Genomic DNA, 24,204 nt, shown 5'->3' on the forward strand with positions numbered 1-24,204 from the left:
TATCATGCTATTTGGCTGCTGGTAAACAAAATGGGTGGGGATGGTCAGTGGGCAGCAAAGTTGTTCATGTTACACTAAGAGAGGTGCTGTTTGCTATGACAAGGTTCTTGGGGTACTCTGTCTGACTGCATCTCTGTTTGTTCTCTAGGAGAGGCCTGAGCCAGTGCCTGGTGCTTTGGTTCTATCTACTTTATATTGAGTGCCTATGACTGTTAATCCAGTAAGGCTCCTGGGCCATTTGCTCTTTGGAGCCTTTCTCACTAATTAAATAATTTGAGTTTTAACTGTTAGTTTTAGGATTGAATGAAGTGTTTGGCAGTAGCAGCAGCACAGCAGGTTTCTAGTGTGCAGGGTATGGCCATGATATTTCATCCTTGGCCCCTGCAGTTTCCTCATGTTTCATAGGTGACAGCAGAACAGCTAGGTCACCTGTTTAGGTCCAGGAAAAGGTAGGAATAGACATGGTTCCAGAAGTCAATCCTGAGATGCCAACATTACTGGACTTGGCTGTTTATTCAGAGGGCCTAGTGTGTCTCTGACTGGTGCTGAGTCAGCTAGTTGTGGGCTGATGCTACTAGAGGCTTGCCCAGGTATTCTTGCTCCCAGTACCAATTAATATTCAGCCAAAGTTTTTGCTTCAGTGGAATTGGCTGGTGTTTTGAGTGTTGCTTTTCTGAATGCTTTAATTTTGACTATGCTCTGGTCCAGAAATCATACTTTAGAAATCACTACTTCTCTAGTTCTATTGACATGGGTTAACACAGTTTCACAGTTTATTTTATCTAAATTTAATATCCACCTATCTATGTCCCAGGCTTGCTGGCTTTTTAACATTTTTTTCTTCTTCTCTTATTGGAGAGAATTCACTTGTTTCCACCGCTTTTGGTATCTTCATATTCAAAGATTTTTTTTAAAATTTTATTTATTTTGTGTGTAGGAATATTTTGCCTATGTGTTCCTGGTGCTCATAGATGCCAGAAACTTCTCTGATGCCCTGAGATTGGAGTTAAAGATGGTTGTGAATGTGGGTGCTGAGAATTGAGTCTGGGTTCTCTGGGAGAGCAGCCATTGCCCTTAACTGCTTAGCCATCTCTACAGCTTTACAGTTTTCTTTGTCACCTTTCCTCTAATTCCTTGTGCCACTGACCTACAGAGAAATAGATTCCAGATGGTCGGTTTAGCTGATGACCAGTTTCATGCTGTTTAAGTCATTCCCCTTAGTGTTTGTTGCTTGAAAACAAAATCTGAAGACATGGGTGGATTTAAGGCTTAAGACGTATGATTTAACCTTGTCTAGGTGGGCATACTACCAGGCAGCAGTGGTAGGGTTTTTATGGTACCTTCTGTCCTTCATCAGGCTTTTGCTTGTAGGTTTTAACTCAATTGATCATTATGTTCATTTCTTCATTTCAAGTTAAATTTTGTATTTCTGTTGGTTTCTTCTGCCATCAGTAATACAAAGGAGTGCTCCCTCATCTGCTAGTGGTGTGGTGTTCCTGAAATATGTTTCACATTGGAAAGGCAGAGTGCAGCTCCCTCTCCTCAGAACAGGTTGTTGTGCTTTGTCTATGTACTGTGAGTTGGCTATAATGTGCTTCTCGTGTTTTTATGTCTCAATTTCTACAGCATTCTTAGAAACTCATGTTTTTCTTTGTATGATATTTGTTATAAATTGTTTAAACCTGGATCGTATAACCACACCATTTCAACCAGGTGACCTCTGGTTGAACTGTCAAGTTCAAGAAACAGCTGCTTCCCAGTCTTCTTGGATTTGGAAGTTCCTATTATTTAGTTCCTTCACTTAAGTTGTAGTTCAGCAGATCTCTTTGAATTTCTTGACAGAATTGCAAAAGCCAGATCAGCCCAATTTCTTCACAAGGCTGTTGGAAGGCTGTGTCTAGACAGAGCACGAGATTCATATTTTTCACTGATGTTAGCAGATGCTGGTACCTGATGTCTACTTTGATCATGCATTCAAGGTTTCAAAATGATGCTTCCATGGAGTGTGCATTTATTGACAGAAATAATCTCATCTGCTTTCTTGCCTAGTTGTATGCCTCTTAGAGGCAAGGCAGCACAGAAGTGGGATTCTTTCCCTGTGCCCAGCAGTCCTTAAAGACAGTAAATTGTTTTTCCCTCAGATTCTGAAGTTAACTAGTTCTTCTTTTACAATATTGTTAATAACTTATATTTCAATATTTTATAGGTTTAATTCTTTGATTCATGTCAAAAGACACTAGAGGTTTTGTGAATTCTCTTTCTTAAGCTTTTACATAGTGTGCATTTGGAAGACCAGAACCACTGGTGTGAGGTCTGGTTATTTATGATGGTGTTGTAGAGTTATGCAAAGGTGAAGTTGTTCAGAATGCAAGCACACAGCTTAATACTAATGTAACAGTGCGGAAAGTTTGATAGTGTTTTGATAGTGGAATCAAGACAGGAAGAGAAATGAACCAAAATGAACCGCGAAGATGTGGTAATGAAACTCAGTTTAGTTTTACTTGATTAAACTGGATCAAACTTCCAGAGTGTCTGATGCTGGCCAGTTATTGTGAGCATGTTTAAACACAGTATAGTGTGGAAAAAGTTTCCGATGTAAAACAATCCCCAATGTACAAGGAAGCGTAAGTACATTGAAACTCAACTCAGGCTACATATCATTTCTTCCAAAAAGATTGGTTCTAGGCCACCTGTACTAGCTTAAAGGCCTAAAGAAAGATCTAGTCATACAGACAGTATAAAGATCATTTAGGCTGTTAGCCACCGCTGGTCCTTGTTGTGGGAGCTGGGGGGGGGAGCTCCAAGGGTCATTTAGACTCTTAGGTATCTCTAGTCCTGGTTGTGAGACCTTTGGGGAGCCCCTGGCTATACAGGTAATATGAGGTTAGATTACTAGCCAACCTTCGGTCCTGGTCATAGGAGCTTTATATGGCCTGGACCAACAGATAATGCTGATCATCAGGGTATTTAATCACTTCTAATTCCCAGTCTTCTGGCAAAACAGGTTATATGTCCTTCCCTTTGAAAGATCAGTCATTGGTGCCAAATATTCCTGGTTTCCCTGGCGATGTGTAGGTGCAAGGACCTTTGTGTTCCCAACAGTTCAAGATTCTGTATTACAACAAAGCTTTAAGAAAATAGCACATGGGACACCATGCAGTTTGGCTGGGTCTTCCTTTTTGAGGCTAGAATCAGAAAGGCATAACTATCTTATTCTTTTTTTCTGTCTCTTTGAGATTATAGCTAGAAGTAAAATACGCTTTTTCTGATATTTCGGGCTTCCTTATTTGCTGAAGCCTCTATTGCCTCTATGTAGCTGCTTGTCTACCATGTGTCTGACCTCTATCTACCCCAGATTAAATGGCATAGTTTTGTTTCCCTTTTTCCTCCAGGTGGAGAGCTTCTGAGATTTTTTTTTTTTAAATGAATAAAAATTATCCTTAAGCTTAAAAAAAAAAGAACAAATAAAAAGAAACTGCCTGTGTCAGACTGTTTGTGGTAGAACATACCTGTAGTATTAGAAAATAATACCCACAATTCCAGATCTTTACAGTGGAAGTAGATAAGAGACTCTACCACCTCTTATTACACGAGATATTAAAGAGTTTTGTAGCAATGTAGAACAATGCCATTCATTAAAACCTTGTTTTGAAATTTTTGGCCATTATGATAGGTTTATTGCTATATTAATATAAATTGAGGGTGAGTACAATGGCTCAGTGGATAAAGGCACTTGATACCCAAGTTTAATGACTTGAGTTCAGTGCTTGGAATCCTTGTAAAAGTTGCAGGAAGGAGAAAACCCATCTGTAAAGTTGTTCTCTGGCCTCTACAGGAACACTATGATATCCCCACTCCTCCTCTGTCCTGTTTTGTCTTCTCTCTCTCTCTCTCTTTCTCTTCCCCTCTCCCCTCCCAACCCCCATCTCTTTCTCCCTCCCTCCTTCCCTTTCTTCTACCACCCCCTCAAGCTCTGGGTGTTGGGGAATTACTACCATTTTTGTTGGGTATGTGGATTGCCTTAAAATCATGCAAAATATGGTACATGAGCATTATACCATGAGCTTTTAATTAATAACACATTGTAATTTCACCTATAAATAGACTTGTGAAAAAGTTAAAGTGGCATGCCTAGATGAAAATGTTAGGAACTTTAAAAAGTAGATATGGGCTTATATGTACTTCGGTCTCAATTTTTTTTTAAAGATTTATTTATTTTATGTATATGAATGCTTTGTTTTCACACACACCAGAAGAGGGAATCAGATTCCATTACAAATGGTTGTGAGCCACCATGTAGTTGCTGGGAATTGAACTCAGGACCTGTGGAAGAATAATCATTGTTCTTAACCACTAAGCCATCTCTCCAGCCCCTTGGTCTCAATTCTTAAAGCTTTCCTTAATAGAATGCTTAATAAAATAACAGGCAGTCTAAAAGCTAATAGGAGTTCTTTTGTAGCAACAGGCATGCAAAGGATGAGATAGCCTTGCCTATTCCTGTCACAAACCTGATTTCCCTTATGGAATGTGCTGCAACTTTTTAGTTTCTTCCGATTCTACATTTCATCCTTGCCTCCAGGAAGATTGTTTTGAGTCATCTCTGCCATTGTCAGTAGCTGTTTGCTTTCTACCTTGTGAGGAAGCAGGTTGCCCCTTTCTTTTGTTTTGGCTTTTTCTGCTCTAGTCCCTGTAAAACTGAGGCTGCCTCATTACTGACATAGTTGTCCTCATCATGTTTATTCTTTTCTTTTTCTCAGCCGTAAGAAAGTTCTATTGTTATTTTTTTTGAAATATTCTTTCCAAAAGATCATCTGCTTTGTTTTGTGCCATTTGATCAGCCTTCTTCTCGTTCCCTTTGCAGAAGCTGGGCAAAGTCATGTTTATCATTTTATGATCATACAAATAATTCAAATACTAAATAGATGCATGAAATCTTGTGTTCCAAAATTAGTGAATTATTCTTAGCATCTTTTTGTGCATTTCTATGTCCACACTCTTTCACATTATCTGTTTTTAAATAACTCACCCCTTCTTCCCCAATCACTATCTATAAAGAACTTGTGTTCACAGGTCTTGACTAAGATTCCTAGAGAATCAGTTGGTGATGAAGGTGGTATGTCGGGGTGGCTATTTCAAGATATACATGCCCTGCCTTTCTCCATTCTGAATTTCAATATCTTTGATACAGGGAAATACCCAGGCTGCCTTTAAAAGGAACCTTCTGATTTTAGTCCAGTGTGGATGGGCATCAACAAAGCACTTGTTGGTCTGTCAGGTCCTGTTTCTTGTTTCTGCTGGGTCTTTGTGGGTACTCTTTGGCATGCTTAGTCACATTTTTAGATAGGAAAGGATGCATTTGGGAGCTTTTTAATATGTCTTTCAGATTGCTTGTTGTTTAGAAACTTTGCAGAACTCAGGCCTAGGTCCTTTCTGTAGCTCCTGTGGCTACTGGCCTATATTTACAACCCAGCTGAAGTGCACCAACAATGGACAGAAGTGGTGGAGGCTATGTTATATTTCTTTGATTATCAGTCTAGCTGAACATTTACTGTTAGTTGTGGGGATATCTATAGTAGTCTTTTGTGAATTACCACTCATCTTTTTCTCCTTTTGGGCTATTTTTGTCTTCTTATTGGCTATCAGAGAAGCGTCACATAGTGAACCAGTATCCTTTTGTCTGCTTAGCAAACAGTCACTTCTTTTCTTGCACATAAGAGCATCTCACAGAGAAAGCTGTTTATACTCTTGAGAGTTGTCTTTGGGTCTTGGCTTTCTTAGTAATTTTTGTGCTTGTGTCCCTCAGGCATATGCAGGAGACATTGCTCTGCTTCTTTCATTTCAGCTTTGAGTCCATGCTTAGGGGACTCTAGCTGGATCACTTGGGACTTACTGTACTATAACTCACTGGCCACTTGTGATGACCTTGACCTTCTTAGGTAGAGCATGTTCATTGTCTAGTTCTCTTCTTATCCTGATGTTATCCTTGATTTATGCCCAAACTGAGTCCTTGATTTTCCGATCACCTAATCCTCTGAATGTGGTTACCTGCTATCATCATCCCTGGGCTCTGCAATAGAGAGTAGCTTCCTTTTTCAGGTGGTTGGGCCTAGCAGTTGTTGTGTGACAGGTACTTCATACTGCTTGTGAATGTAGGTTTGCCTGTGAAGGCTCATGGCTCTTTCAGTCACCTCCTATTTGTTAAGAATTTCCCATATGTTTGGTGCTTTCCATTGCCCAGTGGGTGGGAAAGCTGTTCCCTCACAGCACTGACCCCTGGTCTTGTCTGCTTGCAGTTGGGCCGGTGTACAAACAGCGTGGTCAAGTATGAGCTGATGCGCCCATCCAACAAAGCACCACTCTTGGTGCTGTGTGAAGACCATCGGGGTCGTATGGTGAAGCACCAATGCTGTCCTGGCTGCGGCTACTTCTGCACTGCGGTAAGAGCCCAGCCCGCCTGCCGGGCCTTGAGTCCTCTGCAGAGACTCATTCCAACATTATACCCTATATGGGATCTATTCCATAAGCCCTTCACAACAGATCTTGAGCTTTCTTACTGTAGAAAATGAACTGGTGACCTCAGTTCTCCTTGTTTTGTTCTATGGATTTCTGTCCTGCTCTCTATGATCTATTGGTTGTCACTGGTATCTTGTCTTTGATGACTCTGTTCATGAGATAAATATGCATCCACCAGACCCATAGGACAGCCTCCTTCTTAAAGTACCTCTGTGAGTGCCTTCACCTGCCTCACCTTCAGATGTCCTGCTGCCTCTATGTGACCTCCTAGGCCAGGAGCTTTGGCTGTGAGGGCTTGCTTTTGAATTCTGTACATGGTTTTCTTCTTAGGCTTCCCTTTTTATGCTTCTGCTGAGAAGTAGAGAACTACTCTGAATTCCATTGTCTCTGGCTCTCTGCAAGAGTAGCTGTTGTAATTGATGCTCTAATTGGTATTTATTCAAATGGTCACCTTTGGTTCTGTGATTCTGTGCACCCATTATAGCATGGGCCTTCCAGACTATGTCTTGTACAGCACTTGTGCTTGTTTAGAGTAGCCACACTATGAGGCCTCAGCTAGCTGGGTCACTGGGGGTTGAAGATGAGTAGTGCTGGCAGTGAGGTGACCTTTGGTAGCCTCTGTTCACTTTGTGAGCTCTTTGTAAATTCAGTGTTTTTGTTTTCGCTGCTGTTGGTCACCAGGCCATAACTGGACTTCTACTTGCCTGAACCTGAGTAGTTCTGTAGAGCTTCATGTAGTTTTCTGAATGTTGTTCTCAGTTTTTAAAGATGATTTTTCATCTTTGTTTTTTTTAGGGTAACTTTATGGAATGTCAGCCTGAGAGCAGCATCTCTCATCGTTTCCATAAGGACTGTGCCTCTCGAGTCAACAATGCCAGCTACTGTCCTCATTGTGGGGAAGAGACTTCCAAGGCCAAAGAGGTGACCATAGCAAAAGCAGACACAACTTCCACAGTGACCTTGGCCCCTGGACAGGAGAAGAGTTTGGCTGCTGAGGGCAGGGCTGACACGACCACGGGCAGGTACTAAACAAAGTAGCTGTGGCCAAGCTTTGCACATAGTCTCCTCTGTAGTTATCAGTTTCTGCTGCCTTTACCAGAGATCTCAGTGAACTTTGTCATTTATTAAGGTTCTGGTCTCTAGGAAGTACTGGTGTTCATTTAATACATGGGTCTCTTTCATTTTGGCTTGATAAAATTATCTCTGTTGAATCACTTTTTACACTGCCTTGACTGGTACAGCTTTTTGTGGTTTTGTTATTCATTAATGTAGTCCCCATATGCTGAAGCACTCTATCAGCTACTGTAGGACTTACCACACTGCTTGGTACAGTTTTGAAGGCCCTTGTTGAGGACAAGATAAAGGAATGTATTTCCATATTTGTATGTATTTGCTTTCCTAAAAAGAACCCAGTAGAAATATCTGAAGATCTTGAGGGCAGGGGGATAGACAGATGACTGCAATCTCTCCTGCCAACCATGCCTGGATAGGAAAGGAATTGTGAAGAGATCCTTTCCAAAAAAATGACAGAGCCTTTGAGTTCCTCAGTGAAAAGAGGAAAGTAGTTTTATAAAAATGACAGCAGTAGAAAAGAAATAACGTAAAACTTCAACTAACTGAAGGATTGGGAAAGTCTTAGTGCTTTCATATTAATTGTTAAGTTCAGTATTCTCAAGTCACAGTTCCAGTAGGCATTCTTAAAGTATGGAAAGCAGTGGATTGGCTGTATAGAGCCTGAAGCTTGTTTATAAAATCAGATCTCAGTGAGGGAGAGAGGGAGTAAAAATCCTAGGAGTGCTGTGCTGACTTCTCAGTGTCACATTTGCCAGGGGATGGGTTCTGAATCTCAGGCAGCTTCCTTGAGACTTGCAGGTAGTGAGTGGACTGGCCGCTGACTCTATTCAGAGGCAATGTATGGTCAGGTTGGAATAGGTATTGTTTTATGTATTCACTGGTTTCCGTGAGAGAGGTTTCCAAATAATGAAACTCAGCATTTCAATAATTTCCTTCTCATGAAGCATTGCTGGAGCCCCAGAGGATGAAAAATCGCAGAGCACAGTCCCCCAGGCACCAGAGTGCTTCGATCCTGCAGGGCCAGCTGGGTTCGTGAGGCCGACCTCTGGCCTTTCTCAGGGCCCAGGAAAGGAAACCTTGGAAAGTGCTCTAATCGCCCTGGACTCTGAAAAGTAAGAGCCAGCCTAGTGTTTTTGTTTTTGTTTTTTCAAAGACAACTTAAGATCATGTTCTTCCTCAAAGGTTCCCAGTACTTTCCAGCTTTTTGAACAACAGTGTTCTTCAAAAGGATGAGCATTTGAGATGCTAGCCTCCTATGTCTTTCCATGGTCTGGGATAAATTGTTGCAAATTATTATCCATTCATGCTAATAGCAAGAAGTGAGATTATTGTTATCCTGAGCTAGAGGTATTATGACCTCTATTGGGTAAGCTGCCTGCAGGCTCCTAGAGCACACACCCCATTTCAGGAGCTCCTACCATCTACTTTGATATCTAATGTCTGCATAGTGTTGGCTAGATCAAGTGACCCCTTAGGCTATTTGCTAGTCCCCACACTGTAGCCTTTCTTGGCTCACAGGTCTACCTGTGTCCTCTTTCTTTGGGGGTCAGCCTTACACTCCTTAGGTTTATCAAGGTGACCTCTAAATTTACTCTTCTGGAAGGAAAGAAGTTCATATTCTTACCTAACAGACAAGTCCCTCTGTTGGTCTTTCTTATTCTGAATAGCCTCTCTCTATTGCCATCCTTGCCCGTCTGACACCCATAGTCCCTATCTATTGACCAGGCCCTAGACTTTTTCTGACCCTCCACCTTTAACTCCTGTTATGAGTTGATGTAAATTTCGTAACAAATATGTTGGTTCAAGCCTCTATCTTGGTGCTACAGGGTAATTAGTATCACTCCATAACATTTGTCATCCCTTGAGTAGCTGCAGAGGTCACCCTGGGCATTTTGCCTGGTACTTCATATGCCATGTTGAGTGTACAATGATGACTAATACATGATGTCTCCTTGGGGTTCCCTGACCCTCTACAATGCGTAGCTTGTCTGTGCCCTAGTTAGTTAGGCTCTATGTCATGTTATCAGTGGTGGTTTTGGGTGCAGTGCTTTGATGACATATGAAGATAGTTGCTTGGGGTTTGTTTTGTTTTTGTTTTCTTGTCTTTGTTTTGTTTGTTTTTTGGGGGGCAGTGCTTAGGGCTTTAAACTTGGCAGATGTTCTCAGTATTGAGCTGTACCTCTAGTCTCATTGTTTTGACATGAAGAGGCTGGTACTGATTGTTGTTCTCTGCTTCTTACAGACCCAAGAAACTTCGATTCCACCCGAAGCAGCTGTACTTCTCGGCTAGGCAGGGTGAGCTGCAGAAGGTTCTTCTCATGCTGGGTGAGTTGCTATACCTGAGGCCCCAAATGGAATACAGGAAAGCCTTGCCAGTTGCCCCTTTTCTCATGAGCTCCATCTCACTGTCTGATGTTTATGATTTTTTTGAGTTCTCTGATAAATAAAAAAAGAAAAGTGCTCCCTGCTCTTTAGACTGCTGCATAGCCCTAGAAATTTCTCTGTGCATTTCTACATTTTTGAAAGGATTAAGTGATTATTAGATGAAGAAGAAGTATGCATATATGTAGAAAGATAATATAAATGGGTCCTGTGGTGACTTGCTGCAGTGAAGAAACCAGTGCTTCTGTGTTGACAGAAGCAGCGCAGGTGTACAAAGTGACTTGGGAACTAGGCACAGTATTTGCCTTTGCACTTCTGAGCTTGGTTTAGTTTTTTTGTGTGTGTGTCTGAGAATGTGCTTGTTAGAGATGGTCCAGTTGCAATTTGATTCCTGAACTCCTAAGTCTAGGCTTAATATTTCTCTGAAGTTCATCTTTTTTAGGTTGGAAAGCATAAGAAAAGAGCCCTTTGAAAACAAACCATAAAAGAAGCTAATTTTTTTTTTTCCTGAGGGGAAAGGGGGAGATGGGGAAGATCGTTTAATTTACAAAATATATTACTCTTCATAGACTTAATGTAGTATTAAATCGCTTTATTACTTTTTGCGTGATACCTTGGTTAAATGTCTAGAAAAATGTTCAACATTTGGGAGACTAAGGCAGAAGGATTTCAAATTCATGGCTGGTCTGGGATATATAGTGAGACCCTATGAACCCCCTAAAGTAAAAATGAAACAAGAAATATGTTCAAGTCTTACTTTTCTACTCCTGGGATATGTCTGTTCTTAGAGCTCTGTTTGCCCTTATAACTGTTTTCAAGAGGTTGAGACAGGAATATCTGAAAACAGAACTCAAGAATTAGAAAAAGTATGGTGAAGCACTTTGGTAAACCTGTCTGTTGGGTTTCACGTGGTGCTGTATAGGTTCTTTTGGTCTTGGCATAAGCGGCGCCTGATTTCTGCCTGCAGACAGGGCATTGTGGTATAGTGGCTCCATCATGGCTTCAGAACTTACATTTTATCTCAAATATCTGTCAGCCATTGTAAGTATCTTTGTGAAAGTGCATTGTGGTTGCATCTGATGTTAAAATTAGTAAAACTGTGTTTATTTACAGTTGATGGAATTGATCCCAACTTCAAAATGGAGCACCAGAGTAAGCGTTCCCCACTGCATGCTGCTGCAGAAGCTGGCCACGTGGACATCTGCCACATGCTGGTTCAGGTTTGGAAGGATAGCATTAAATAGATTTCTTCATCCTCTCAGTGTTTATCACTAGGTTTTTAGTGGAAGGGTAAAATTGCAGTGGGATCTTGAGGCTCATAGGAATTATTGACCTCTTTACTGCTTATTCTGACATTTGCCTCTGTGTAGCTGTGCCTCAGCTTACTTTCTAGTTTTAGTGTAGTCTTGTCTTTCATATTTATTAATGTCTGCTGTAGAAGATGGAGGCTTAGTGAGGCCCAGATCCTTCCCTCTTCTAATCCCAGTGACTGATTATATGTCCTTCATTGTTTAAATTATTTAAACATAATTTATGAGATGACTTAACAGTTAAAGGTGCTTGCCACTAAGCCTGGCAACCTGAGTTTGACTCTTGCAACACACATGGTAGAAGAAGAAAACACAGTTGTTCTCTTTGACTCTCACATGTGTTGTGTTGTATGCATATGTCTCCCACAATGTAAAGCAAACAAACAAACAAAAAACCCCAAGATTATGTGAGTATTTAAAATTACAAACGTTTAGACATGTCAGAATTGTGTATATTTATGGGGTACAGAGTAATGTTTCAGTATATAATGTGTAATCATTATTTCTTTGTGGCTGGAAAATTAAAACCCTTTCTTAGTTATTTTGAAATCTGTAGTTAGTTGTGTCATCCCAGTTCCCTGCAGTACTTTAGAACACTGAAAGTTATTTTTCCCATCCAGTCACACTCTGTAATCATTAACCATCCTTAATCCTCCCCACACCTTTTCCCAGTGGTTTGTAACCACTGTTTCACTCTTGGCTTCTACATACAAGTGAGACTGTGCAGTGTTTTATTGTGTTGCTGTAAATGCAGGACCACAGTCTTACTTGTGGAAGCTATTATATTTTCTGTATGCCACTTTGCTTTTTTTATGTTAGTGGACAGCAGGTTTGCTTCAGTGTCATTTGTGAACAGAACTGGAGTAGACTTATGTACAGAGGTCTCTCAGATACATGTTTCTTTCTTTTGAATGCACACCCAGGAGTACACTTTATGGATCACTTGGTTGCTCTAGTTCCAGAGTCTGAGAAACCTCTATACTGTCTTCCATATGACTGTTTTGCTGCCCATCCAGGTTGCAAATGTTTTTCTTTTTCCACATCTTGTTGTAAGTGGTTATTAATACTTACTATTGGTTTATCTTCTAGTAAAGCTTGCTGTTAATCTTAAACAGCTGTATAACCAAATCACCACACAGAGACTGGGTTTTTAGTTAACCTAGAACACAATGCTGGGCAATATTTACTCCCTCCTAAACGTCCAAGCCCTCAGTTTCCTAACATTTAGATTTCCCACATTATACTTGGTTTTTGTGAAATCTTAGGTCTGGTTCATGCTCTATGTCCTCCAAGATCTCCCTCCAGCTCTCTCTCCTACCTCTCCTCTCGCATGATTTTGGTTGTTTGCTATGAAATTTTATTGTCATTGGGAGATGTTTATTATTATTCAAAGTAAAACAAGGATCTTATTCAAAGTAAAACAAGGAATATACAGAGATATTTTATAGAAATAGAAAAAAAGGGTAGATTATTGAATCTACTCATTTTAAGGTTTTATTTGTTATTCCCAAATAAGGTTAATTTTAACTCTGGTATAGTATTTTGCATATTGATGCAAAAATAAGTATTTTTAATACATTGGTATAAGTTTTAATATATTGATAGAAAGTCAAGGTTACTTCCAATACTTTTAAACTACTATTAAAAGGTAGTTAGGATATTAGATATGCAAGTTATTTGTTAGTTATTCAACTCATAGTCATGTCAGACACTAGTCTAATTTATCACAGGAGTATATATCATCTATATAACATTTGTTACTTTTTGAAGTTGTATTTCCCTGATGATTAATGATGTTGAGCAGTTTTTCATATACTTGTTATATTTTTCTTTTGAGAAATGTCTGATATATTGTTCTATTTAAAAGGTTGAGTTATTTGCTATTGAGTTGTGTGAGTTTTGGAAATCAATTTGTGGTGTAATGAATATTTTATAAATACTTTGTTCTGTACTGTAGTCTATCTATTAACTCTGCTTATTGTTTTCCATACTGTGGAGAAGCTTGATAGAGGTTGCCTATATAGAGTCAATTGCATGCTTCGGATAAAAGCCACTTGATGCTGGTGATGTATCTCCTTAACTTGGTGGTATTTTATTTGAGTTTTGTGTCTGTTTGCCAGGGATAGCTGTTTTCTGTAGCTTTTGATGCTGTGACTGTTGGTATCTGTGCTGGTATTATAGATCTAGTTTAGGAGAGTGCCTCCCCTCTCCATAGTTTAGAAATATGGACATTAATTGCCCCACTCTGGAAAGACATTTTCTTTTACTTTATTCCAGTTCATTCTTATTTATTGGACTCCAGGTATTTTATTTCATCATTCAAGTTTTGTTTGTTTTAGATATTCAAAAAGTCATCCATTTCTTGCTATCATGTGATAGTTCATAATAGTCTCTAATGATCCTTTGTGTTTCTATGTTGTGAGTTGATGTGTATATACTTTGTGCTTTTGTTTTGCTTGTGTGTTCCTTATTTCTTAGTTAGATTAACTGAAGGTTTGTTCATTTTTTCTAAAAATCAACTTTGTCGTCTTTTTCTTCTCACATTTATTTCATTTGTTTCTCTTCAGATCTTTGTTGTTTCTTTATTAATTTTGGGCTTTGTTCTTTCTGTTTCTTTAGTATGTATATTTATCCATCTATTTATTGTTATTTTTTGATGTGGTTTATTGCCATAATACCATTCTTAGTATTGCTTTTGCCATATTGCATATTGTATTTTCATTTGTTCCATAAAATTTGTGTGTATGTATATGTACAGCAAAGGTTGACATCAGATGTCTTTCTTAATTCATCTCCACTTTGTATATAGAGATAGATAGAATCTCTTATTTAAGACCAGAGCTTGAAGATTAACCTAGTCTAGCTAAGCCAACTTGTGTCTGGGATCCCTTAGTTCTGCCTTTCTGATGCTGGTATAATAGCCAGGCTGCCCTGCCAATTCTCCATTTACATGGGATACAAACTCTTGTCATGTTTGCATGGCAAGAGGTTTGCCTCCCAAGCTATCTCCTCAGTTCTCAGTTCTTTGGAAATATTTGAAGTTTCTCTCTTTTGTTTCTTCATTGGCCCATTGGCTGTTTAAGAATACATTTATAAGACATTTGAATTTCTTTGTATATATACCATTTCTAAAGTTCTTTTTTATTGATTTCCATTTTTATTTCATTGTGGCCATAGGAGATATATGCTGTGGTTCCTTTTTTTTTTTTTTTTCCTCTTCCCCTGCCTCCCTTTTGGGGAACGGGTGGACAAAAATTATTTGGGCTAAAGAGAGCAGTTAAGAGCACATACTACTCTTTTAGAGGACTGAAATTTGAGTCCAAAAACCATGTTGTATAGGGGGAAGGAGGTGTTACAGCCTCCTGTAACTCCAGATCTTGTGTTTATACACACAATACACATATTTAAAAACCAAATAAATCTTAAAAACTGTATTTATAAGCCAGGCATGGTTCTGTATGCCTGTAATCCCAGCACTCTGGGAGGCAGAGGCAGGTGGATCATTGTGAGTTTGAGGCCAGTCTGGTCTACAAAGTAAGGACAGCCAGGGCTACCTAGAGAAACCCTGTCTTCAGGGAAAAAAATGTATTCAGACTCACTTGTGGTCTGGTCTACAGAATGTTCCATATACTGATGTGAAGACATTACATTGTGCAGCTCTAACATGAAATGTTCTATAAATGTCTGGCTTGTTTTTTTGATTTGTTGTACAGTTAAACTCAACTGATTCTTTGTTGATTTTGGTCTGAGTTGATTTTGGTCTGAGTGAGGTCAACAAATGAATGGTATGAAGCCCCCAACTATACTATGTTGGAGTGTTCTCTGACCCTTTAAATGTGATGTTCATATTATATAATTGGGTTCTCTAGTATTGCATACATAGATATTTATAATTGTTGTTTTCTCTTGTTGAATTACCTATTATGTCATACAGTGACCTTCACATTTTTCTTTTTAATTTTATTTCATGTATATGAATATTTTGCTTACATGTAAGTCTATGCACCACATGCATATCTGGTGACTATGGATGCCAGAAGAAGTCATTTTCTATCCCTGGAAACTGTCATATATAGGGCTCTTTTTAAACTACTTTATTTTCATTTCGTAAGCCTCTACCTCCCTCCCAACCCTCTGACTCTAGATAGGAGAGAAAGAAGGTTAGAAGAGACAGGGGACATAGACCTCTTTGACTTAGTTCTGACTAGTTAGGTCTTTGGGTTTTTTGGGAAAATACCAGTCTTAGTCGTCAGGATATCTAACAATCCAGCAACAGCAAACACAGCACCAGCCTTCTTGCTTCTTGGAGGAGCATTCTTCCTCTTTCTCCGGGCTGTGGTATTTATACCCTCTTATAGTCCCCAGAATTAAACTGACTGCAGCTGGTAAAGACCATACCCCTCTCCAAGCCACACAAGGCAATTATCAGCTGTGGACAAACTAAAGCAGTCTTATATCCCACACTTGGGATTAAAACAAAAACCTGTTTACATAACATAACTGTTTTTTAAAAGAAACAAAAACTTCCACTACAGTTGTGAGTCATTATGTAGGTTCTGGTTATCTCACCCAGGCTCTCTAGAAGAGCAGCAACTCTCTTCAAAACCACTATGTAGGTTTTTGTTTATTTTACTTAGTATCTGTTTTATGTAAGTACATCAACTTGCTCTTTGTTGTGGTACATTTTTTTTCTTCTATTCACTTGAACTATGTGTTACTCAAATGAATTTCTTATTGGCAACATATCAGATCTTGGTTGTTGTGTTGTTTTTTTTTTTTTAATTTGTTTAGTCTCTTTTTTTTATTTGGTGGATTTATTCTCTTTCTATTTAAGGTTATTATTGTGAATGACATAATCCTGTCAGCTTGTTCCTTGTTCTTCCCATTATTTAAAATTTTTTTTAATTTATTACAATTTATTCACTTTGTATTCCAGCTGTCTTCCTATTACATATTTGATTTTTATCTCTTATGTGTCTTTGTGGTTTGGTGGATCTTTGAATGGAGAGGGTTTGATCCTCTTTTATCTGGGTGAGTCTTTATTTTCGTGATAGTTTTTTTTCTAATACTTTTTTATTAAATTTTTATTTTTATATTAATTACAGTTTATTCAATTTATATCCCAGCTGTAGCCCTCTCCCTTAATACTTTTCTTATATGGCTAGGCTGATGACAAAGCTCTCAGTGTTGGCTGTCTCAAAAGTCTGTGGTCCTCCTTCATTTCTTGGTAATAGCTTTTGGTAGTATGTATTCTCAGTTAGTAGATTTTTTGTTTTTTTATTTGTTTTGTTTTTTCTTTCAGCAGATACCATTTCACCTCACCTGGATTTTTATTTAAAAACCTGCTATGATACAATTGGGATTCCTTTGTGTGTGACATCATGATTTTCCATGGCTGTTTTAAGATTCTCACTTTGTCTTGAGCTTTTGCTACTATAAGCCTTAAAAACTATCTGTTTTGGTTAATTCTATTTTGGGGTTCTTTGTGGCTTCCTGGTTCTGGTTCATTTTCTCCAAGATTTGTAAGCTTTTCAGTAGTTATTTATTTAAACAAGTTTTTTGTATTTTTTCTTTCCCTTATCCTTCTAAAACAATTGTAAATGTAATTGTTGTTTCTTATCATGACATCCAATTTTCAGGTATTTTTGTTGCTGTTTTTGTAAATATTCATGTGTATTTATACAGACTTTTTTGTTTTGTCAGGCTAAGAAATTCTTCTGCATATACTTTATGCTAAGTTCACAATGGTATATTTTTATCTTATCTGTAGCCATTCGTTGTCTTGTTTTTGCCCTGGTTGAGCTCTTCCCTATGCATAAATTGTAGAACTTTCTCCACTAATAGTAGACAACATTGACATCTTGTCTTGTGATTACTCCTTGTGGTATCTGTCTCCTACAGGATCAAGACTCTGGTAGTGGGTCTATTTTCTAGATTCCATGCTGAGCTTGTTTTATTGACTTCTGACACTTTGTACATGATGTTTTACTTGTTTCTGTATACTTCAAGAACTATCCTCTTGTCTTAGTGATCTGAATTCTCTTGTCATTATACTTCAGTTGATTTTCAGTCTCTCAGGTCCATGACCTCTTCGTTCTTTCCAATATGATCTCCAGAAGCATCCCTTATCTGTCTCAGCTCTTTCCTGCTAGGATTCCTCTACATCAGGGTTGGATCTTGTTGATTAATTCTTGGCCATGACCCCCCTGAACAAGACTTGAACAGTGGTAATAGACATGGTAACATGGAAGCAGGGAATCTCATCATGTTCTACCCCTAGGCTCAGTACTGTGGTATGTTTATTGATTGTCAACTTGATATTTGGAGTCACTTAGGAAACAAGCCTCCATGTATACCTATATCTGTATAGATTAGGTTAACATACCTTGACTACCTTGATTTGTTTAATTGATATAAAAAGACCCTAAAGGAAGACTGCATCATTCTCTGGGCTTGGGACCTAGAGAACCTAAAGAAGAAGAAAATACTTAACAAAAGTATTCCTCACTGTCTTTCTGATGTTTTTTGTTTCTGCCACCTTGATTTCTCCCCTCCCCCCCAGGATGGAATATACTCTTGAACAAAAATAAACCCTTTCTTTTTAAAATTGCTTTTCTCAGGGTGTTTTATAACAGGAAGAGGGAAAAAAAAACACGACCTAAGACACTATATACTTAGTATGCAAGAGGCTCCATGTCCAGTACTATAAAACAAAACCTCTTAAATGAGTATATAATGTATGTTTTAAATCGAGAAACATTTCCTAAAGATGCAAACATTCTGGTGTGCTACATGTTAGAAGGTAGACTCACCATAATTTCTGGATCCAGTTTTACTGTGTCCTCAGAACAAGTGCTGCTGGCCCAAATGTACTATCTTTGTCTATCTCTGGCCTTACCACCCTGAAGCAATCACAAGCAGTATGGTTCACTTCTCTCTCTCTCTCTCTCTCTCTCTCTCTCTCTCTCTCTCTCTCTCTCTCTCGCACTCTCTCGCTCTCTCTCTCTCTCTATTTTAGCCTTTGCTAATTTAGATATAATAGTACATGTTCTTTTTTTTTAATCTACCTTCATTTATTGCAAAACAAGAACCAAATGGATATAAAAAAAAACCACACACACACACAGAGACATAAAAATCAAGGGAATCTGAGTGAGTTCTGACTGAAGTTCAATATCAAGGCCAGGATTGCTGCTTTTCTGATTCCAGGCCCCAACCACATTGTTTTTTCTTACTGTTGCTTAAGGCAGAGTGCTGCTTTCTGTCTTTGTCATGGGAGATGGTTTGCTTATATGGGTAAGTCATTTGAGCTTTCTGTTTCATTTTCGCCATTCATGTCTTGTAAGGCAGAAGATATTACAAAATAAGATGTGTATTTTGGTAACCTTTTATATAAGGGAGGTTTTTGTTGCTGCTGTTCAGTGTCTGGTAGTCTGGTTAAGCATGTCACAGCTTACTTATTTCTCGCCAGGCACTTGATCTAATTCCTGGCTGTCCTTAAAAGGTCCTTGATTTTTGTGTGTTTCACCCCACCCTACCCCACCCCAGAACCTAATCAGTATCACCAAAATTTTCCAGGAAGAACAAAAAAATATATTTGCTTATAGTTTTTTTTTTTTTTTTTTTTTTTGTGAGTCCAGAGGTGGTGTTTCTCCAGATTACAGCATTTGTGAAGTGCCTTAATATTTACTTTCACCTGCAGGCTCTGGCTAGAGGGACTGAAGACTGACACCTGTGTCAGGGCTCACAGATTGTTTCCCTGGGGTGCTCACAGTAGAACCAAACTGACTCCAGGACTCCTTTCTTTTTAAAATGTATTTTATTTTATTGTTTTTTAAAATGTTACATCTAAGACTATTTTGCCTGCATGTATGTCTGTGCATCACATGCATGCCTGATACCTGGAGCCCAGAAGAGGTCGGATACTTGGATCTGGAGTTTCAAATGTGGTAAACCACAATGTTAGTGGGAATTGAACTCAGGTCTTCTGGAAGTGTAGTTAGTACTCTTAACCACTGGGCCATCTCTTCAGCCCCTAGTACTTTTCATGTTATTATGATAAAAGGTGTTGACAGAAGCAACTTAAGATAAGATTGTATCTCCGAGGGAGCTATACCCATAGTACTTCCACAATATGGCTGACTAAACAAGACTTGAACAGTGGTAATAGACATGGTAACATGGAAGCAGGGAATCTCATCATGTTCTACCCCTAGGCAAGGAACTAGACAAAGCAACTGATGAGAAAGGGAAAATTAATCTCTCCAAGGAGTAGCTCTCTAATTGTTTATCCAATACAAAGTGATCAGCCATCATGCACACAAACAACACGAAATGGACGCAGAAGGTCGGTTGGTTTGTTTGTTTTATTTTTTGGAGTCAGCGTTTCTCTGTGTAGCCCTGGCTGTCCTGGGACTCACTCTGTGGACCAGGCTGGCCTCAATATGAGAGATTTACCTGTCTCTGCTTCTTGAGTACAGGATTAAAGGCGTGAGACACCACTGCCCAGTACCAGCAGTTTGTATTTATATATTTATGAGTTTAAATATACATGTAACAACAATAAGGAGAATAAAAGAGGTCATCAATTTGAGAGGGAATGAGGTAGAGATATAGAAAGGGTTAGGGCCAGGGGAGGGATTCGAGTAAGGAAAGAGGGAAGTGGTATGATTAAATTTTAGTTAAGAATTAGAAAGTGACATAAGGGAGGAAAACGTTTTTCTGGCTTACAGTTTGAAGCTACAGTTCATCATGGAGGAGAAGCTTGTAGTGGCAGGAACATGAGATACCTGATCCTATTGTATCCATAGTCAAGAATGAGTGATGAATGCTTATTCTGTACTCAATTTCTCCATTTTATATAGTTAGGGTCCTAGCTAAGGGATAATGCTGCCCACAGGGGGTGGGTCTTCCTGCCTCAGTCAACTTAAGCACCTCATGCCCAAATGCTGTGTCTAGGTGATTCTCCATTTCATCAAGTTGACAATTGAGATCACCACACACTTAGTTATGAAACAAGAAATCAACATCAATCAGCATAGAAGCCTATTCAGAAGCAATTTTGTTGTTCACCTGCTTGCTACTATGAGTCCTTTCTGAACCAGACAGAGTTCCTGTGTGTGTTCCTGCATTTCTGTGTTTTGCTGATTGTACATGGCTACTGGAGTACAATGGCTCCTGCTACATGTGTTGTCTGGATTTAAAGTGACACTATGCTGGCTGTTCCTCAGGTATTTGGATGGTACTGAGCAAAATGGATAAAAAACACTCTAGCTTTGCAGAAAGTGCTCTTTTTTTTTTTTTCTTCCCAGTAGTGAGTCATTTATTTAGGATAAAAAGGATAAATGAAAGGGATAATGAAGCGATTTTAAAATTATAATAAAATACTGTTTAGTGCTCATATAGTGGTCATCTTGTGTTATATGTTGTTCAAGTTTTATGCATATTTATGTATACACACAAACATATATGTGTAAAGTACATCTGTAGTATGTCTAATACTTTAGAACACAGCATTACTAGGAGTTGGATGATATTCTTAGTCATATCTTGTTTGTCATATTTAAGCCCAATGATATTAAAGTAAGTTGGCCCAACATAAAAGTTGGTGAACATAAAAGATAGATAGTTTAGGACAAGTTGGCTAAATTGTTGCATCACTGAGAGTGCCTATTTCTTTCTTATTATAATTTTTATTAATTACAGTTTATTCTCTTTGTATCCCACCTATAGCTCCCTCCTTCTTCCCCTCCCAATCCTACCCTTCCTCCCTCTTCTCCACCCATGTTCCTCCCCCAGTCTACTGATAAGGGAGGTGGTCCTCCCCTTCTATCCTAGCCTATCAGGTCTCATCAGGACTGCCTGCATTGTCTTCCTCTGTGGCCTCAGACAATTAGGAATAGTGCTACCTCAAGATCCAGCTATATCACTCTTAGGCATATATCCAAAAGATGCTCAAGTACACAATAAGGACATTTGCTCAACCATGCTCGTAGCAGCTTTATTTGTAATAGCCAGAAGCTGGAAGCAACCCAGATGGCCCTCAGTCGAGGAATAGATACAGAAATTTTGGTAAACTTACACAGTGGGATATTATTCAGCAATTAAAAACAAGGAAATCATGAAATTTCCAGGCAAATGGTGGGGCCTAGAAAAGATCATCCTGATTGAGGTATCTCAGAAGCAGAAAGACACACAGGGTATATACTCACTTATAAGTAGATATTAGACATATTATATAGGATGAACATACTAAAATCTATAGTCCTAAAGAAGCTAATGAAGAATGACTCTAGGTAAGATGCTCAATCCTCATTCAGAAAGTCAAAGAAGATGGACATCAGAAGAGGGGGAAAACAGGGAACAGGACAGGAGCCTACCACAGAGAGCCTCTGAAAGACTCTACCCTGCAGAGTATCAAAGCAGATGCTAAGACTCATAGCCAAACTTTGGGCAGAGTGCAGGGAATCTTATGAAAGAAGGGGGAGATAGAAAGACCTGGAGGGGACAGGAGCTCCACAAGGAGAGCAAGAGAACCAAAAAATCTGGACATGGGTGTTTTTTGAGACTGATACCCCAACCATGGACCATGTATGGCCATAACCTAGAACCCCTGCACAGATGTAGCCCAGGGCAGCTCAGTGTCCCAAGTAGATTCCCTAGTAATGGGAACAGGGACTGTCTCTTACATAAACTGATTGACCTGCTCTTTGATCACCTCCCCCTCAGGGGGTACAGCCACCGAGAAAGTACTCTTTTAGTCTGGAGTTCTCCTTATTTTGTCAGTGTTTTGGAAGCCTACTGTCTGGCTCAGGGGCTGAGAGAAGCACAGAATCACTGTTATGCCTGACTGCCCTGTCTAGTAGTGTTATCCTGTGGGTTTCTATTTACTGACAGTTCTGTTTAACAGCACTTTGTGTTTAGTAGCATACCCTGCTGTGCTGAGGGCTCTGGAGGGCAGGATGGCAGAGGAGAGGACTTGGTTTGATAAGAGTCATCAACCCTCCCTCCCTCCCTCCCTCCCTCCCTCCCTCCCTCCCTCCCTCCCTCCCTCCCTTCCTTCCTTCCTTCCTTCCTTCCTTCCTCTCTCCCTCCCCATCTCCTGCCACTGGCTCTCAGGATTGCACCCTTACTCTCAGTAAGGTCTTGGGAATCTATGGAAGTGGGTCATGCCAATTTCACAGTGGTTTAGCATACCACATCCAGCATTCTGTCTATCTGTATCCCTCATGATAGGTGTGGTAAAGCCCAGTAGTGAAGAATATATTTTTCTCTTTGAAAATCTGATTAATCACTTGGTGGACCTTACTTTTATACCCCCATACCTCTCACATAGCCTTAATAATCTCAGAGGGTTTTTTGTTTTCCTTGGGTGGGGTGCTGGGCTGTTGAGTATCTGCTTTGCTGAGTGCTGGGATTAAAGGTGTGTGCCACCACTGCCTGGCCATTCTGTGTGTTTTTAAAAATTACATATTTATTAAAATTAAATGGCTTTAAAGTTCTGGCTTTCTTTGCCTTTTTTTTTTTTTTGGCAGCCAAACTTTAATGTGGTCTCTTGTTGATCTCTGGTCCCAGCATTGTGGGGAGCTACACTACCTTTTGGAGCATATCTCTGGACTACTTTTGTTTTTGTTTTGTTTTTTCAAAACAGGGTTTCTCTGTATAGACTTGGCTGGCCTGGTCTTGCTTTGTAGACCAGGCTGGCCTTGAACTCACTGAGCTCTACCTGCCTCTGCCTCCATGAGTGCTGGGATTAAAGGCCAGTGTGCCACCACGCCCAGCTGACTTTAGCTTATTTTACTCCTGATGGCAAGAATACTATTTTTACTTTATTACTGTAAACATTTACTTTATAAGGTATTAGTCCTTTGTCTTTAAGAAATTAGTCTGAGAATCCTATGGAGAAGGCTTAGCTGTCAGTAGTTGTCTTGCTTTTGGCCACACCTGATATCAAACTGGGACCTTACCTATCTGTACTCTTACCTCTCTGTTCATTTGCCTCTTAATTTTATTGAAAAAGTTATGATTTATTCCAAAATTCATATCTTCTGGAACAAGTGTTTGTTATTCCAGAAAATATTTTAACATTTGAAGAAAAAGGTTGAATAGATAGGATGTTCTCTGCCATCCCATACTCCTTCCCCCCAACCCCTGAGGCTCTTCTACTTCCTTTCTTAGACACCTCTGTATCCTGCTGTGCCTGTATGTCAGGTTAATTTAGAAATTCACTCTACCAAAAATATTCTGCTTGAACTAGAGCTTGATAGGATAATTGTAGCCGTCTGTGTGTGCGGTATTGTGTGTGGGGCGTGTAGGGCTAGAGGTTGAACCCAGGGACTTGTTTATGCAAGGTGGGTACCTACCACTGAATCGCCGTCAGTGAAACAGTTTTAATGTTGTTTGTTGAATCTCTTTTATGACCACTCCAGAAGCCTCGCAGCTCTTTTACTTACTGGGAAAGAGGATGTAGAACTTGCCCTCAACACATCTAAACAATTTGTGTTTTACTAGGCGGGTGCCAATATTGACACTTGCTCAGAAGATCAGCGGACCCCACTGATGGAGGCTGCAGAAAACAATCACTTGGATGCAGTGAAGTACCTCATCAAGGCCGGAGCACAGGTGGATCCGAAGGTACCCACCCAGTCAGGTTCATATTCCTATTTCATGTGTAGATGTTTCTAAGGTGAACAGGGAACAGTTTTTCCTTGAAACACCTGCAGGAACTTATTGCTATCAGATATTTATTCTGTTGTCTAGCATAGCATTTCCACTTACTTGGTGTAGTACTGACTTTTCTTCTTATTGTGACAAAATGCCTGGCAGAATGACTTACAGGAGTCAAGATTTAGTTTGCCTCAAAATTTCAGAAGGGTTTCAGTCAATCAAAGTGCAGAAGGATGGCAGAAATTGCAGCAGGGACTTG

The 24,204-nt window shown here is 39.5% G+C and overlaps 1 protein-coding gene across 9 annotated transcripts in view; it reads left to right on the forward strand.

Annotated features, from left to right (window-relative positions):
- Positions 1–24,204, forward strand: part of Ehmt1 (euchromatic histone lysine methyltransferase 1) — a 140,959-nt gene that overhangs the window by 81,208 nt on the left and 35,547 nt on the right. For 7 of the 9 annotated variants that reach the window (XM_060389654.1, XM_060389658.1, XM_060389656.1 and 4 more), the window contains 6 exons: positions 6,294–6,437; positions 7,309–7,535; positions 8,532–8,699; positions 9,830–9,912; positions 11,083–11,189; positions 23,790–23,912. In XM_060389654.1, the coding sequence (XP_060245637.1) occupies positions 6,294–6,437; positions 7,309–7,535; positions 8,532–8,699; positions 9,830–9,912; positions 11,083–11,189; positions 23,790–23,912 (852 nt within the window). The remainder of the gene's footprint in view (positions 1–6,293; positions 6,438–7,308; positions 7,536–8,531; positions 8,700–9,829; positions 9,913–11,082; positions 11,190–23,789; positions 23,913–24,204) is intronic. The other 2 variants (XM_060389660.1, XM_060389659.1) reach the window with 2 other exon arrangements.

Source organism: Meriones unguiculatus, chromosome 8 (genome assembly GCF_030254825.1).
Source record: "Meriones unguiculatus strain TT.TT164.6M chromosome 8, Bangor_MerUng_6.1, whole genome shotgun sequence".
In the NCBI taxonomy this organism is placed as follows: Eukaryota; Metazoa; Chordata; class Mammalia; order Rodentia; family Muridae; genus Meriones; species Meriones unguiculatus.